General features: G+C 53.5%; 6 protein-coding genes across 6 annotated transcripts; 4 read left to right on the forward strand and 2 right to left on the reverse strand.

Annotated features, from left to right (window-relative positions):
• Positions 1 to 863: 863 nt before the first annotated feature.
• CORC01_09558 (aldo/keto reductase) lies at positions 864 to 1,494 on the forward strand (the record flags this gene model as incomplete). Its single annotated transcript, XM_022621187.1, has 3 exons — positions 864 to 934; positions 1,077 to 1,275; positions 1,345 to 1,494. The coding sequence occupies 3 exons, from the start codon at positions 864 to 866 to the stop codon at positions 1,492 to 1,494; spliced, it is 420 nt and encodes a 139-aa protein (XP_022472333.1).
• Positions 1,495 to 2,056: 562 nt separating this feature from the next.
• On the forward strand, positions 2,057 to 2,950 carry CORC01_09559 (uncharacterized protein; the record flags this gene model as incomplete). Its single annotated transcript, XM_022621188.1, has 1 exon — positions 2,057 to 2,950. The coding sequence occupies one exon, from the start codon at positions 2,057 to 2,059 to the stop codon at positions 2,948 to 2,950; it is 894 nt and encodes a 297-aa protein (XP_022472334.1).
• A 748-nt stretch (positions 2,951 to 3,698) lies between these two features.
• On the forward strand, positions 3,699 to 5,684 carry CORC01_09560 (uncharacterized protein; the record flags this gene model as incomplete). The annotated part of the gene is made up of 1 exon (XM_022621189.1): positions 3,699 to 5,684. One exon carries the CDS (start codon positions 3,699 to 3,701, stop codon positions 5,682 to 5,684), a length of 1,986 nt encoding a protein of 661 aa, XP_022472335.1.
• Positions 5,685 to 6,098: 414 nt separating this feature from the next.
• Positions 6,099 to 6,928, reverse strand: CORC01_09561 (uncharacterized protein; the record flags this gene model as incomplete). Its single annotated transcript, XM_022621190.1, has 2 exons — positions 6,099 to 6,734; positions 6,815 to 6,928. The coding sequence occupies 2 exons, from the start codon at positions 6,926 to 6,928 to the stop codon at positions 6,099 to 6,101; spliced, it is 750 nt and encodes a 249-aa protein (XP_022472336.1).
• Positions 6,929 to 8,988: 2,060 nt separating this feature from the next.
• On the forward strand, positions 8,989 to 11,198 carry CORC01_09562 (uncharacterized protein; the record flags this gene model as incomplete). The annotated part of the gene is made up of 3 exons (XM_022621191.1): positions 8,989 to 9,852; positions 9,919 to 10,511; positions 10,577 to 11,198. 3 exons carry the CDS (start codon positions 8,989 to 8,991, stop codon positions 11,196 to 11,198), a joined length of 2,079 nt encoding a protein of 692 aa, XP_022472337.1.
• A 276-nt stretch (positions 11,199 to 11,474) lies between these two features.
• CORC01_09563 (NADH:flavin oxidoreductase/NADH oxidase) lies at positions 11,475 to 13,061 on the reverse strand (the record flags this gene model as incomplete). The annotated part of the gene is made up of 4 exons (XM_022621192.1): positions 11,475 to 12,083; positions 12,153 to 12,305; positions 12,407 to 12,835; positions 12,963 to 13,061. The coding sequence occupies 4 exons, from the start codon at positions 13,059 to 13,061 to the stop codon at positions 11,475 to 11,477; spliced, it is 1,290 nt and encodes a 429-aa protein (XP_022472338.1).
• Positions 13,062 to 15,581: the final 2,520 nt, after the last annotated feature.

Raw genomic sequence — 15,581 nt, forward strand, 5'->3', positions numbered from 1 at the left:
TATGTGAAGACGGGTTTGGTGATTTGAGACGGCAAGTTACGAGTCCTCCTCCAAGTGCAGGAAGTCTTTTGTATGTGGCGGCACGTTGTCAAAGCATCCGAATAGACTTGTTCGCGGTTCTCTTTGGTGTCCAACCATGGGATCAGTGCAAGCTGGCCAAAGGCATTACCACCCCTGGTCTTCGAAAGGTCTCTTTGATCGCAGCCATAAAGGGGGACTTGTGTAGCTCACAGCAGCTTGGAAAGACCATTGAACTCAATCCATGCTGGAATCAATCTTCCCCCAGAGGATTGCTGTCGGAAGATGCTCACCAACGGAACAATGTGTACGAGAAAGTTGAGGATGAAGTTACCGGAGATATGTGGCCACCTGATCCGCATCTGCTAAGCTCCCCGAACTTAACTGTTCATTGCCCGTCTTTATCACCGACCTGCTTCTCCAAGACTCTACGAGCCGATTACTGGTTGAGCGATCTTTGGGTCCTCGAGTTTACTTCATTGCCGATAACATTGGAAAGCTTGTGCTTGACTAAGCATTGGCTCATCGTCTCTGGTCCGGAGTCCTTCTGCATGCCGTGGAAGAATCATCGCATATGTATGATGCCAGCTTCGAGATCAACCCTACGGATCTTAGCTCAGGCCCTCAACAATCGATGCAGCTACGGATCTGAAGATTGGTGATTTGATGCCAAGGGCGAGCATTCGTAAAGGTCATTTTGACAGAGTAGCCATGGACTGTATAAACGCCGATCGCTGTCAATCATGGATGGCCCCGTTCTGAAGCAAGCTCATCACTCTGATCAGATCCCTTACCAGAAATCCCTAGCTACCTCACCCTCAAAACGACCAACATCGGGCCCATCAATGGGGCACCTCCAGCAAGCTTCCCCATCCACCGCCTTGGCAAGACCGGCCCCGGGATCACCGCCTAGGGTGTAGGATTGATGGGCCTCAGCTTCGCCTACGGCCAGCCAGGGCTCGTCCATTCTGGGCTTTGGCTCAATTACTTATCGACGACATCTTCCCGACGATTCAATTCGGCTTGTGCGGGGAGATCAAGACCGACGAAACGTACAGCATTAGGATCGACAGCTCGCCCGAGTACTGCCGCGAGCTCGGCGTCACGACGTTGGCCAAAGCGCCACTCGGCTGGGGCTTCATGACGGGCCAGTATAAGTCTGCGGACTACTTTGAAGACTATGATTTCCGCCGCCAGCTGCCGTGGTTCCCGGGCGACAACTTCAAGAAGAATACGCAGCTTGTGGATGAGTTTCCCGTGATTGGATGGGCGAAGCATGGGTGTTCTGCGGGGTAGCTTGCGCTTGCGCTGGACGATGAAAAGAAGATTAAGTGCTTGGAGAAGAGTATGGAGGCTTTGAAGATCGTGTTGCGGAAGGAGGAGGAAAATGAGTTGAGGGCTTTGGTTGATGCAGCGGATGTGCAGGGAGATCAGGGTGCGGCGTTTGGCAGCTACTCTGGTTCGCCGGCTCTCTGAGGATGCTCATAGATGCGTGATGCCGGGAGGGGTGTGTCGGGAGTCGGTGCGGGTCTCCGGCCCCAACTTCCGACGCCCCGAAATCTGGGTGAGAGGGCGAAGGTCAGTGATTAAAAGGTCAAACAAACAACCATCGAAAATCAAAGATACATGATTGTTTTCTGAATCAGGTATCCGAGACAAGAAAGTATTGAAATCCGCTCAAATCACGGACACACCTCGCGTGAGGGCTCCGCTGGCCCAGTTCTCCTCGGGGAAAGGGGCCGAAGCCGGCTTGCTGGGTTCGGAGATCGGAGTGGGTCACCGACGCGCCGTTGATAAGTGACTTGGTCGGCGCGCTTTGGCCCGTCAATCAAGCTATTGCCGACCCTCGTCTTATCATTTTGGGGATATGATTGCAAAAGATCATGCATGTCCTGATGGTTCATAATAGGTACTGCTACTGCTACTAATCTCACCAGGCAGCCGCTTAATCATACTCTACACTTGAGCCGGAAATTCAACTATCTTGCAATCTCAAAGACTTCTATCTCGATTGATCATTGACTTGACTTCATTAACCATGGCCATCTTCTACGAAACCGGGGAAGATGCTCGACTAGCATGCCGCTCCGGCACCTTCGCCTCAACTACAGCCGGCCAAGCTCCCACATATCTACAAGCAAACCTCATCGTTCTTCCACGGCGTTACGCCGATGATTTCCGTCTCCTCTGCCACCGTAACCCAGTGCCTTGCCCCCTCCTCGCAGAGTCAGCAAGTCCCGGCGACTTCAAGCAGCTCAAGTCCTACGTCAGAACCCCTGACGGCGAAAAGATTCTACCCGTGGCCACAAACATTGATCTCCGACACGACTCGCCCCGATACCGAGTCTACGAGGATAGTAAACACGTCCCAGTCAACGACGTCTGGGAGCCTGTAAGCGTGGAAGACAAGTGGCTTGATGGCGACCACGTGGGCTTCTTGATCGGCTGCTCCTTCAGCTTTGAGAGGGCACTCAACGAGTCTGGACTTCCACCGCAACACATGACACATGGCCGCAACGTCCCCATGTATCGGACCAACATCCCGCTCTGTGCTGCAGGAGTCTTCAAGGGGGCGACGTATGTTGTCTCCATGAGGCCGTACAAAGTCTCGGAGATTGAGAAAGTGAGGGATATCACCAGACCCTTTGTAGCAACGCACGGGGAGCCGATCGCGTGGGGCTGGGACGGTGCGAAGAGAATCGGGGTCACGGACATCACGAAGCCTCATTGGGGTGATCCAGCCCTGCAACTAGATGGGAAAACTGTATTCGGACCCGACGATGAGGAATACGTGCCCGTCTTCTGGGGGTGCGGGGTCACGCCACAAGAGGCTGTGATGAGAGCCGATATCAAGGGCACGGTAATGGGACACGCACCGGGACACATGATCATCATGGATGTGAGGGAGGATGAGATCTTTCCCATCTCATAGACACTAAAGACTGCGTCAATGAAGACACGCTTTCCAAATTGACTTGAAACGCCGTGGTAGCAACACACGGGTTGCCTTTGCCTTTCAAATAGACGCGGGTCGAAGTCTTAATAATTAATTTCCCATTCTGGGCTGTAAAATAGAAATTGTGCTAATTTCATACACCAGAGTTATCGTGGTTATGAGCCGGTGTCAGGCTAATAGACAAGTCGACTACCACTCATCGCTCATGATGCGATGTGCTGGGGGCTCGTACCGATAAAATGCCAATCTAACGCGACTCATTGAGGCTTTTCAGAATTCCATTAATTCTTTGTGAATAACAATCGGGGTAGAAAGACCTTTAATTCTATCTGCCTTGTGTCTAGGAACAATGCAGTCCAATGACAGACAGACTCATGAAAGACGCAAGAACCAAAGGACTCCGCAACCAAGACAGGCTGAATGAACGATGTCAAAGGCGACGTAGAGAAAGAAAGAAACTAACTGTACAATGGCCGATGAGAATTCCTAAGAACCCAAGCTCTGGTGCATATATGACTTTGAAAACTCTTGGAACAGGTGCAGTAATCCGACTCACACGACCACATCGTCAGCATATTCCATTACTTGAACCAAACAACTCTTCCAAACTTCACTGATGCCAAACCAAGTTCCCAACCAATTTCCGTAGCATATTCTACCGCTTTTCCGTGCTCTCCCACCCATCACTGAGCTCTGATGCCAACGCATACCGATATCTGATAAGATGCCCCCCAAAAGAGTCCCCAAGGGCCGCCCTCGATGGGCTGTTGACGAAGGTTATACTCCTAGACGGACTCGTTCAGAGGCCGATCGCCCAAATCCGCGGGCATTATGGCCTCAGCTAACTGATAGGGAAGAGGCTTACGACGATCAAGGTAACCTCGTTTTGGCGAGGCCGCTGCGCGGGGGTCAACGGGCACGGCAAGCGCAGCCGGCGGCGCCTCCTCAACCTGTAGTTGGACCTCATGACGCACCTGATGATGAACCTGATGAGGCACCTGCTGGTGCTCCTGGTCTTCCATCAGGCTCGTTGCCACGAAACACCCGTCCCACACGAACTCCCCTTCCAACTGGAAAACCGAAATCGTCCAAGTCGTCGACGTCGACAACCTTGACAGCACCGCCCGGAGGAATTGAAGGTGGCACTGATGGGGGTGATTCAGACTCCCCTGTCGACCTCATAGGGGACGGGTCCGATGGTGATTCGTCTGGTGACGACAATCACGACAAAGGTTCGAAGGGGGCACGAAAGGGAAAACCCCCCCGGGTGAGCGCGGCAAAAATTGGTAACGATGGTGGCGACCCAGACTCTCCCGTTGACCCTCCTGGGAACGTGCTCGATGGTGGTTCATCTGGCGACGAGAGTCGTGGCAAAGGACCAAAGATGAGGGCGCGAAAGCGGAAAAACTCCAAAGTTAGCAAGGCAGACACCGGCTCCGATCCTGGAACAGGTTCTGACTCTGGAGAAGAGCCGGAAGGTAGCGCTCCTCGGGACGGCAGTACGGAGCAGACTGGCAACCCTCAGAGAGGCGAACGCACTGGCACAGAAGGCCAACAGCCTGTCGGCCAAGGCACAAGCCGTGAAGGCTCACTGTCCCGGGATCCAACTCCCGAATCGGCTGGAGGAGCTTCCGGGTACGACACCACTCCTTTCAAAAAACGTACGAGAAAGAAGCCAGAGAATGACGAGGAGCCGGGTCAAAGAGCAAGCAAAGAGCCGTTGCATGGTGGACCCGAACAACGAGGCGAAGAGCCTCGACAAGAAGAAGATGAAGACCCTGAGCAGAGAGAAAGCGGGGAGCGAAGTCCAAGTCAGTCCACTGTGGTTTACACAGATAGCGATGAAGAAACCGAATATCTGGTTTACGAAGGGCATGATGATCCAAACCAGACCGTTGACCAGGGAGATGACACTTTCAACATGACGCAATACCCAGATTCCATTGTCGAAGGTGACGACAGGAGCGAAGAATTCAACGGAAGCGGAGAGGGTGATGGTGACAATGGGTATCATGGTGAAAGTGGTTACGGCGGAGGCGGTTATGGCGGGAGTGATGATGGCGACGGAAGTGGTTATGGGGACAGTGGTGATGGTTACGATGAGTACGGCAGCGAGAACAACGACTACTCGGAATTCGATCCCGACGATACCGAGGGTTTCCCTGAAATGGGCCGCGGACCAGACAGCGAGTCCGGTTCTTCGAGGCACTCATCGCCGAGTGGTGTCTCGCCGGGAGCTTTCCATCGGAATAATCGGTCACCCAGCCACTCTCCAGGCCCGGCTGCCAGTGGACAACAGCAGCAGTCATCTACCTTGAGCGGTGGGCAAAGCTCGACAGCCCAGGGCTATAAAACGGCACAGTCCGGGGACTCTTCTGGTGGCAAGAAGGGCTCGGCGACGGGACGTGGAAACGGCCCAGCTGCCACTAAGACGAAGAACGCCATTGGGAAGAGGAGCAGGGCTGAAGATCTTTACCCAGACACAGCAGCTAGGCCACAGAAGCGACAAAAGGAGGACTTGGGTAAGGTTGCCACGCTGATGAAGAAACGCGAATTTGGCCGGACTGGATCGAGTAGGAAAGTCTCTGGCGCACAAAGCTCCCGAGAGTCACCGCCTCAGACTTCCGAAAAGCGGGCATCAGTTAAGAGATCAAGCAACTTGCTTGGCGAGGCAGGATTGAAGCCTGCGAAGAAGACGAGACGGAAATAGGCGGGAACCAGAGTGAATTCAGAAAAGCGGCGCGATGATTGGATGATTTCGTGTTAAGAGCGGTAGATATGTTTGAATGGACATGGTCTTATTGATTGACCAATGCGCCAGCATGATTATAGACAGAAATCACGCTCATCGTGGCTAGCAATCCGTAGGATTCGGTGATGCCTCCAGTCTCTTGGATCGCCTCTTTGCTAGTGCCTAATCGACCTCTAATGCAGTTAATGGTCTGGTGAAAAAACATGAAGCGGGATAATTGACGAGACATAGCGGTTTTCGGTAGAGTTTTGGCCGAGATGACTTCTCGCGAGTCCCTTCGCGCCTTTCCGGTAATAAATACAGTCATTGCAGACATAGTCCGCGCGAGAGCGGAACTTCTCTTCGTTGTATTGGCGTTGGAAACGCTGGGTATCATAGCATATCTTCGTCTTCGTCGTAATCGCCGTCCCCGCTGCCCCGTTCCTCCTCTTCCTCACGTCTGCTAGCCTCCGCACTGGCGCCAATCTTCCGTACGCCCTCTATGACGCCCAAGAAGAAGCCGCGACTCTCGGCCAGCTCCATCGCACCAACTCCGCGCAGACTCATGACACCGCTCACGCCGTTAGACAAGTCCTGCGTACTCTTACGCATCTTGGCGGAGCGAACTTCCTGAAGGTCCTTGAGGAGAGATCTCACTTCGGAAGTGGAAGGTATGTCGTCGGATGCGTGGGCCAGTAGGACCTCGGCGAGCTCGAACCAGTGGTAAGGAAGAGCATTCGGGGGCGCATCGGCTGTACATGACGGCAGGAACGGCGGTGACAGGGTTTCGTCGAGAGTCGCGCCTAGTCGACGGGCATTGCCTCTGCTGTCGGCGCGCATCGGAGGTGGTGGGGGAGCAGAGAAGGCGTCGGGTTCGAGGGTCGTTTCTTGGTGTACGATCTTGGCGAGGGAGGTCGGATGGAGCCACTGCGGAGGGACAATGTTTGCTCGCCGTTGCTTCTTGAGGAGGAGTGCCAGCCAGAGAGGCAAGTTGGCACGTGCCGGGGGCCGCAAAGCTGGAGTTGCACCCTGGACGAGCATCGGGATGTGAGCAGGAGGACAGATGCGCGACGCGTCGCGGGGTAACTGGGAGCTGGGTCCGTCCTTACGCTTAGGAGATCGATGCTTTCTAGCCGCTGGCGGGGGACAATTGTGACGAGCTCCATTTCGCACAGGAAAGCCACTTCGGCGGGCACGAGGCCCGGAGGTAGAGGCAATGCCATCGTTGGTTTCGCAGACACCAGTCGCTGCAGCAAGCCCCGGCGAAGTTTGAAGCTGCAACCGCCCTATGCAAAAGACGCGTCCAAATTTGACGATGCGACGGCGCCGCGGGGGGGTTTGCGCACGGAAGCAGCCGGCCCGCTTTGGTGGGAGGTTTGGGCCTTTTGACGACAGGAGCACAGGGGTCAGGTCCTGGGAGGTAGGGAAAGAGGACGTACCGTTTCAATCGGGGAACCGGATATGGACCCACTTCGCGCTAGGCTCAGAGCCCCATAGATCCCCGGAGCAGGACCCACTCTTAACCCGGGTCCTCCGAGCCGGTGACCAGGGTCATGGAGGAGGGCGATGGAATTGAGATAAGGTAATGCGCCCTACGCAAGGCTGGTCGATAGTGAGGCCTGGATGCATAAGAGCTGAGGTTGACCCTGCCTTGACCAGCTGAAAGTCTGGCCAATTCGAGGCGCGGCCGGACCGAAGCGGTATCATGTGAAGAGGTGGCACTGCAACGCTGGATGAATCTGGACTCTCCACCTCTGCTTGTTATTTTTACTTTTTTGTGCTAGTGTACCAAATATCCATGACCGCGCCAAGCTACAAAGAGCGGACACTATACGAGGCACCCAGGGAAGCAACAGGTGCTCCTCCTCGCCAATCGGCTCTCAGTCGGCCCTGCCACGCCAGTAGCGCGTGAAAGATATGTGCAACTTATCCAAGCAAGTGCGACCGATATTGACGTCCCTCAGTCCCTCACCTGAGACATCACCTTAGCTAATCGGGCCTGAGAGATCTGTGTCACCTCATCTACTAGTGTAGGGAAAGGGGACCTCTGCTCCTTACCTTAACGGCTGCAACCCTGTAGCTGCAGATCTCCTCACTCCCTTTCCTTTCTCCGCGTCACCTAATAACCAAAGGTCTAAGAACTGTCTCGAACGGGCTGTCCCGGCCCTGTCGTCCCATCTAGAGTCCGTTTTTGTTTTGCCGCTCCATCACCCACCTGGTGGCTCCATCAACCATTCGGAGGATTATGTCAATGAACCTGTCCCTTCGTCTCCGACTACGACCTAGATTCCTGTTTCGTGGTGGCCGCTGCAGGGCCGCAGCCGCCCACGCTCTAGCCTTCATCGGCCGTGATACTCGGAACTGGTCTCCGAAAGCAACAGATACGCTATTTCTACGATCAATTTGATTTTCCTTCGAGTCATGATGACGAGCTTCTGCATATTCTCCGACTCGCCGTTCAAAAGCCGCTAAGAAAGCACGTCGATCCATACGGGAAGAGTCGAGACCGCAACACGAAAGAGGAGGAAGAAGGAGAAGAGACACACACACGCCCAAAAATTGCAAGGGTATTGCAGTAAGCATCCGCCGCCCAACCGCTCTAGCCCTTCCTCCGAGTACAGACCATAGGAGTACCCCACTGTCATCCTCATTCTGATTCTTAACCCCCTCGTGGCGGGATTGGGCCGCCCAAAGGTCCGCCTATTCGGCCGCAGTCGCCTGGGTTGGGACTTCAGCTGCAGCAGTAAAGGCGGTGGCCTTGGACGTGTTCTTCTCCTCTTGCACTCACTTTCCCTCTCCTCCCACACCGGAGTGGAGTTTTCGATTTTGCTCTCACCATCGCCAGAGGTTCAACATCGATCATCATACGTGGCAGTCGACCCTCGCATCGGTTCACCTTCGGAGCCGGGAAGCTGGCACGGACGAATCGATCATCCCTCTTCCCGCGGGGTATCCCCGTTCTCGAACCCACCACGTCCGGATATGTTGGCAATTTTGAAGCAATTATCAAGCACTCCTGTTGGTGCCTTGGAATCCCTGACTGCTTTATCATCTAGGTGAGGCCTACTATCGTTCGGGAAATTCGGACCGGCGCCAGACGAGCCTGCTAGGGCTTCGGCGCCGCATCCCTTCCCGAAAGAGACTGCTTGTCCGCCTAATTTTCCCCACCGACACCCAAGAAGAGCCTCATCGCCAGATTTTTGTCAGCACGCTTGTGGTTTTTCCGAGCAGATAGTCTGCCTCTTCAAGTTGTAGGATTTCTTTTTTTTTTTCAACTTCAACCATGTCGTCCAATTTGTTGAACTTCAACAAACCATGCAACGGATGTCGACGTCGAAAGGTCCGCTGCGATAAGGCCAAGCCCTGCCTCAACTGCGTTCGCCATGGCATTGCCTGTGTCTACGACCCCCAGAGGGAGCCCGGCCTCCCCAACCCCGAGAGCCAACAACAGTTGCAAGAAAGAGTCGACCGACTCGAAAGGGTCATCGAGGAGATGAAGGGCATGTCTGTGCGAGGGGAATTGCACAAGGGCGCCAGCAGTTCGTTCCCATCTGCGAGTCCGGCAACAAGTCACTTTGGCGAGTCTTACAACGAACGAGATGAGTCCCTGGCTGGGGACCCTGGGATGCAGGTTTACGACGAAAACGTGTCCTATTATCTTGGTCCCGACTACTGGCTCAACCTTCAAGACGTCGTTTACGAACCACGATGTCTGTTCCGTATCGACTCGGATAAGACGGGAAAAAATCCGGCGAGTCCGTCGTCGTGGCCCATTGGTCGAACGCCCGTTCTGGCCGATCTTTCCCATCTACACCTTGAACCCGAAAAAGAAGACATCTTGACCGACGTTTTTCTCGCCCATATTGAACCCTTTGTTAGGATAGTCCACGAAGGCTACTGGCGGCAGCAAATCACAGATTTTCGAGTTGGCGTCCACAAAGTCCCGATAGACGTGGAGGCTGGCATGTTTGCAACCCAGGCCATGACTGTTGCTGCAATGCCAGCAAATCTTGTCCAAGAAAGGCTCGGTAAGCCTAAGAAGGACCTCCTTCGACACTTGCAGGAAGCTACTCAATTAGCTCTTGAGAGAGCAGACATTTTGCGGAGCAGAAAGGTTATGGCATTTTTTGCCCTGCTCTATCATATTGTTCGTTTGATTCTCTTTACGTTCCTACCCACAATGTTATGGATGCTTTTTTGCTGATTTTTCTAGCAAGCCAAGTTCATCACTGGTGACGGGGAAGTTGCAGTTTCTCTCCTAGGGCTGGCGGGTCGTTTCGGTACAAGACTTGGATTACACCGGGATCCAAGTCACTATAGCTATTCGCCCTGGATAGCAAATATGAGGCGCCGTCTCTGGGCTCACTTCGAAGTCATGGACAACCCAGTGTATAATCTAGAGGGCGCAGATTCCGGCTTGCCATCAATATCCGACGTCCAGCCCGCAAAGAATGCAAACGACAGTCAGTGGATACCAAATAGGTTTGCAAAACCGGGTTCTACTCCTCCAGATCAAGACGGAATCACAGACATGTCATTTGTCCTCGTACGGCAACATCTGCTCAAGACAATGCAGTCAATAACGCGAAAGAGGAACGACACTAGCCCTGAAGAGCTCAGTAGGATAATTGACCAGACTGAGAATTTTATCAAGGCCAAGTTCGTTTCCCACGTTGACAGTAGCTCTGCAAGCCATGCAATCATTGTATCATACTTCAGGGCAAGCATGAGGAGCATGCGGCTTCTTGTAGAAACTGTCGTGGCTCGACATACAGGTGCAGGACAAGATGCCGAGTTCCGGTCGGGGTACGTTGAGATGCAAACTCAAAGGGTGCATATCGCTTCTGTCGTTTCTAACATTCCGAAACTAGGTTCTATCAAGAATGTGTAGAGATACTTGAAGAAGCTGAACGTGGAGAAGCCGTGGCTATTCAAAACCACTGGGGCTGGATCTACCGATGGCCGACAACACCTAGCACGATTTCGAACATTCTCATCGGTCTCGCTCAGCAACCAAAACACCCGGTTACGGATCGAGCATGGAGGCAAATGAACATTGTGTTCCGCAGACATAATAACGAGGATATCAGCATGCGCAAGTTCGCCGCGTGGAGGGTCCTTGAAGCGCTATGCGACCAAGCTATGCTTTACCACAAGCAGAGATCACACGAGGGAGCCTGGTACGCCCAGAAGCTCGACCAAGTTCAGACCATGACCACGGTACAGGGAAAGGCCTCCCTCTCACTGGAGAACGCGACCGTCGACGACATCCTGGGCGACGTACAAATGTTTGGGCAAGACGCCTCAGTCTTGGGCGGCCACAGTTATTTCGCAGCACAGCAAGCACTTGAACCGTTGGGTTATCCTCCTTGGAACCAATCATCACCAGATCAATCTCACGGACCGGGCCAACCACACCCGCATCCGCATCCGCATCCGCATCCGCACCCTCATCCGCACCAGCCTCCGTCTGATGATGGCGAAGACATTTAGATTGCAGATGACGCAATCGGCAAAAACAATGAAACGACAAGGATGGGTCAAAATTCAAATCATCATTCAGCTCCCGAGGCTATCTAAGGAAAAAAAATTCTATCCGATTTCCAGAGCGCAGAGGCCCCCGAGGCCATTCGATCTTCGGAAACGGCACGGAAATGTGGATGAAGCCAAGCCATAATTCCAAGAATTCAAAACTCAATGCTTGCTTGGTCTGTGGGTCCTTGTGCGTCCGAAAGGCCAACCGTCTGGGAGCATATGTTTAGCCAAAGTCTAATTTATGGAGAAAATAACGCTCTTGGAGAATGGAAAGTCTTCAAACTCACATTGACTGGGAGCATGGACGTCAATGTCCAGCTCGTCAGCCCAAGTCCATACCAGGTTGGGGTCTTTGAGGAACGCCCTACCCACGAGGACGGCGTCTGCCTGGCCGTCTGCCAAGACCTCCGTGGCGTCCTTCCCCGTTGCGATGCCGCCGACGGACCCTACCAGGGTGCCGGTTCCCTCAACGGCTTTCCGGACGGCTTCCGCTATATGGGCTTGGTACTTGGGGCCTGGGATGACCTTCATCCTCGCATCTTGTCCGCCGCCGGTCATATCGAGGAAATCAACGCCCTTGTCCGCGAGGATCTTGGCGAGCTTCTGGGCCTGAGGGATGTCCCACTGGGGAATCGAAGGGTCGAATTCCAAATAGTCGGTGCCGGCGAGACGAACAAGAACCGGATAATCCTCGGGCACGTTGGCGCGGGTCAGCTCCGCCAGCTCGATGAGTAGGCGGGAACGGTTCTCGAAGCTGCCACCGTACTGGTCGGTTCTCTTGTTGGACGTGGGCGAGAGAAAGTTATTGATCAGGTACCCATGGCCGGCATGGATCTCGATGGTCTGCAGAATTATTCAACAGCTGGAAACAAAAATAACAACTGGGTCCCCCCCATCCGGCAATAAACTTACGTCGTATCCCACTTTGACAGCTCGCTTGACGGCATCAACCCACCTCGCTTTCAGAGTCTCAATGTCTTCCAGGGTCATTTCTTTGGGAACGTAGGTGTCATGACTGTATGCGACGGCAGACGGTCCATAGACGTCCTCAGGCCATCCCCTACCCTGCAAAGAAAATGTATTAGTTGTGCTGTGCTCATCACTCATCATTCAAAGCGCAAGTGTCTGAGACGGGATCTCTCTACAGAGTGCAGAGTGCCAGGTACCTTTTTGCCTGCTACCGCCTTACGGTCAATCCATGGAGCAACAGTGCTCGCTTTCCGGCCAGCATGTCCAATCTGGGCACCAATGTACCCTCCTTGGCTATGGACAAACTCAATCACCTCCTTGGCGGCGACCAGCTGCGAGTCATCCCAGATCCCCAGGTCCTCGGGCGAGATGCGGCCCTCAGGCACGACGGCCTGGACCTCCGTCAGGACCAGCCCGGCGCCGCGGACCGCGAAGCTCTGCAGGTGCGTCTTATGCCACGCCGTCATGTGCCCCTTGTCGGCGGAGTACTGGCACATGGGCGACACAATGATGCGGTTGTGCAACGTCAGGCCGCGGATCTTGAGCGGCGAGAAGAGGGTGCCGTCTGGTTGAGGGTCCCTAGCGGTCCCGGCGGCTGGGTCCTGAATGGGGGTGAAGTACGGAACCTTTCATCCGGACTAATCAGCACTACATTTTCCATAAACGCCCCCGGAGGTTTTCCTTGCAGTGCGGTCCTCGAGCTGGCAAGGAGAATTCCACACGACGAACGCCTCTTGGAGGAGGGGGTCTTACATTCTTGGCACCCTCGTTGACCAAGCCGGGGTCTGAGACTTGCAATGCACCGGAAACTGGCGCTTGATCTGCGCACATCGGAGCTTCGACTTTGGCCATTTTGTTGAGTGGAGATGATATGTCTGTTTTATGATCGGGACGTGATTCTACTGTCTGGTCTATCGTTGGTTATTGTGAACGGTAAACCTTGACGAAGATCAAGAAGCATTGAACGTTATATATAAAAAATTACTACAAGGGCGCTGTGCTTTCAATGTTGGAGATTTCAAGCAACAGGAACTTGAAATATCGGCGAGAATGGACGAACTGTTGAGCCGCGCGGTGCTGAGTAACTGCCGTCATATTGCGCCAAAGACGGAGCCGGATGGTTCGCTGAGAGACCGGCTCAATTCACTGCTGCTTCCGACATTAGTGTCCCGTTTGTTGGCCAAGACCATGCCGTTTTCGACTGGTGGCTTTGTGCGGCACTTCTTGATACTTGCTGACTGCATAAGGCGTACGAGTTGTGCAAAGAGTGTTACAGAGCCATAAGGATGTAGTTAGTCACACCTGCATTATCGATGATGCCCTTTGTCGGACAGAGACCATACTGATTCCCCCGACTGATGACTCAACCCCCAAAGACGCGATACTCTCGCGACACTATCGCGACTTCGCTTCTCAAAATCTCAATTCATGGCGAAGTTCCGAGTGCACGCGGATTACGAGATACTTTGCCTCTCTGGCAGCATATCAGCCCGGAAATGAAAGAAATCTCGTCTCAAACCTGTGAGATGCTGCAGTGCTCGCAACTGAGTGGCCGGTTCGTCAGGCCATCGCTGACCAAGGACCAAGGTCTGGCACAGTGGTACTCTGCATGCCAGAAGGATTCAAACCCCTGCAGACACGCGGTCTAATGTTGCCCACGGTCGCCTCGCCGACTCGCCGACACGGCGGATGCTACCCTAGGACACAGCCACAAGTCCCAGGCGGCATCAGTCCGGTCACCGATCGTGGGGTCAATAGCTCAACGTCGGGGGGTATTCTGGGGGGACTCTCTTCTGCCTTACCCGTACAGGTGTGATAGGAGAGGAGCGTTGGGGGTTGCTCCCCTGACTATGCCCGTATCAAATTGCGGCAACATGAAGCTGCAGACGGCCGATGCTCGGTTAATTTTGACTGCAATTTTGAGCGCTATGCATGAGGACTATTTCAGACATCACCTATCAACAATCCCAGAGAGCCGGTATCCGTATCATAGTGTAATAGGATACGGACGCCACTGAAACCCCCTTGCTGACTCCTCATTAATATAGGTGAGTACCTAGCATATCCGTACGTACATGTCGTCAATAGAAACCTGCGTGTTTCAAATTTGCGACCATAAAGCACATTAGAGCAAGACAAAAGGTCAAGGGCAACCTAATTAGTGCCTCGAACAATCCAAAATAAGCTATAAGCCTCGTCAACTCCAAGGCGACCCCAAAACACTGTGCTCTCATGGAATCTGAGAAGAGTGCCTGCCAAGACAACAGATTGTTGAAACGTCAAGCAAATGGTCCCCTCTATGCTCCACGGTATCCTTTTTTCTGCTTCTCTTGCCGTATTCGCCTTGTTCGGCCGGTCTGTAAATCGAGTGATCCTCGCCAAGTCTCAGACACAAGGCAGGAATTGCGATTACAAAATCAGTATATTCTAAATAATAATCGGCCGGAACTTAAAGACGGCGGACGGCAACATATGCGCGACTTTCGGATCGAAATCATGCCTAGTAACTGCCGGGCGCCACAGTTCTAGACAGAGTGCGTCCAATCAAGCACAGCTTCCCATCTGTTCTCTACACCCTGGACACGCCCTCTGAACTGTATTAGTATTCGTATGTGACTTGAGTCAAAAAAAGTAAAAAAGAAAGCCCCGAAGAGTCAAGACTTATGCTTCCAGCTTCCTATTTGGCACTGCCGGGTTGAAGCCTCCATCCCTAATGACACTCCAATGGCTAGACTGTGAATTTCGCAAAAAACCGAAAGTGCTCGTCCCATGTCCTCCATCCCAATCCTTGCGGGCCAGATGACGGTAGCCAACTTCAAGACCTTGCCATCCGTTTCGGATCTGACCGCAGTAGATTGAGCCATAGATTTTTCCCTCCTTGAAAACAAGCGCAATGGGCTGAAAATCATCAAAGACAATTGGCTCCACGTAGCATCCTGTCTCACCAATCGTACCACCCCCACACGCGAGAGCTGCGCCTGTTGCTTGCCAAATGCCAGAAACGGAAGCACAGTTTCTCGTTGCCGGTGGCTGTAAGTTTTAAGCCAAAAAAAAAAAAAATCGCAGTGAATGCTCTGCGACAGGCAGCTCACCGCCCTAGGGAAGACTCTGCCGTGTGTCGCCCGGCAAGGTAAATACACTCGATCTTTTGCGATGAACCTTTGTAGGGCGCCTTCTCTCCTCTCGTGGCCGACGCGAGTACGAATAGAAGACGCGGTGGTCAACGCACGCGCGATCCTTGCCCCTTCATCATCAGAATCATGCAAAGCCCGCGCCGGCGGCCGCTCGGCCAACGTCCGAGGATCGGGAGAAAAGACAAAAGTACAATGTCGAGGACTGGACGACGCCCAACTTTAATGTAACACTTTCTTT

This window comes from Colletotrichum orchidophilum, assembly GCF_001831195.1.
Source record: "Colletotrichum orchidophilum strain IMI 309357 chromosome Unknown Scaffold_87.1, whole genome shotgun sequence".
Classification (NCBI taxonomy): Eukaryota; Fungi; Ascomycota; class Sordariomycetes; order Glomerellales; family Glomerellaceae; genus Colletotrichum; species Colletotrichum orchidophilum.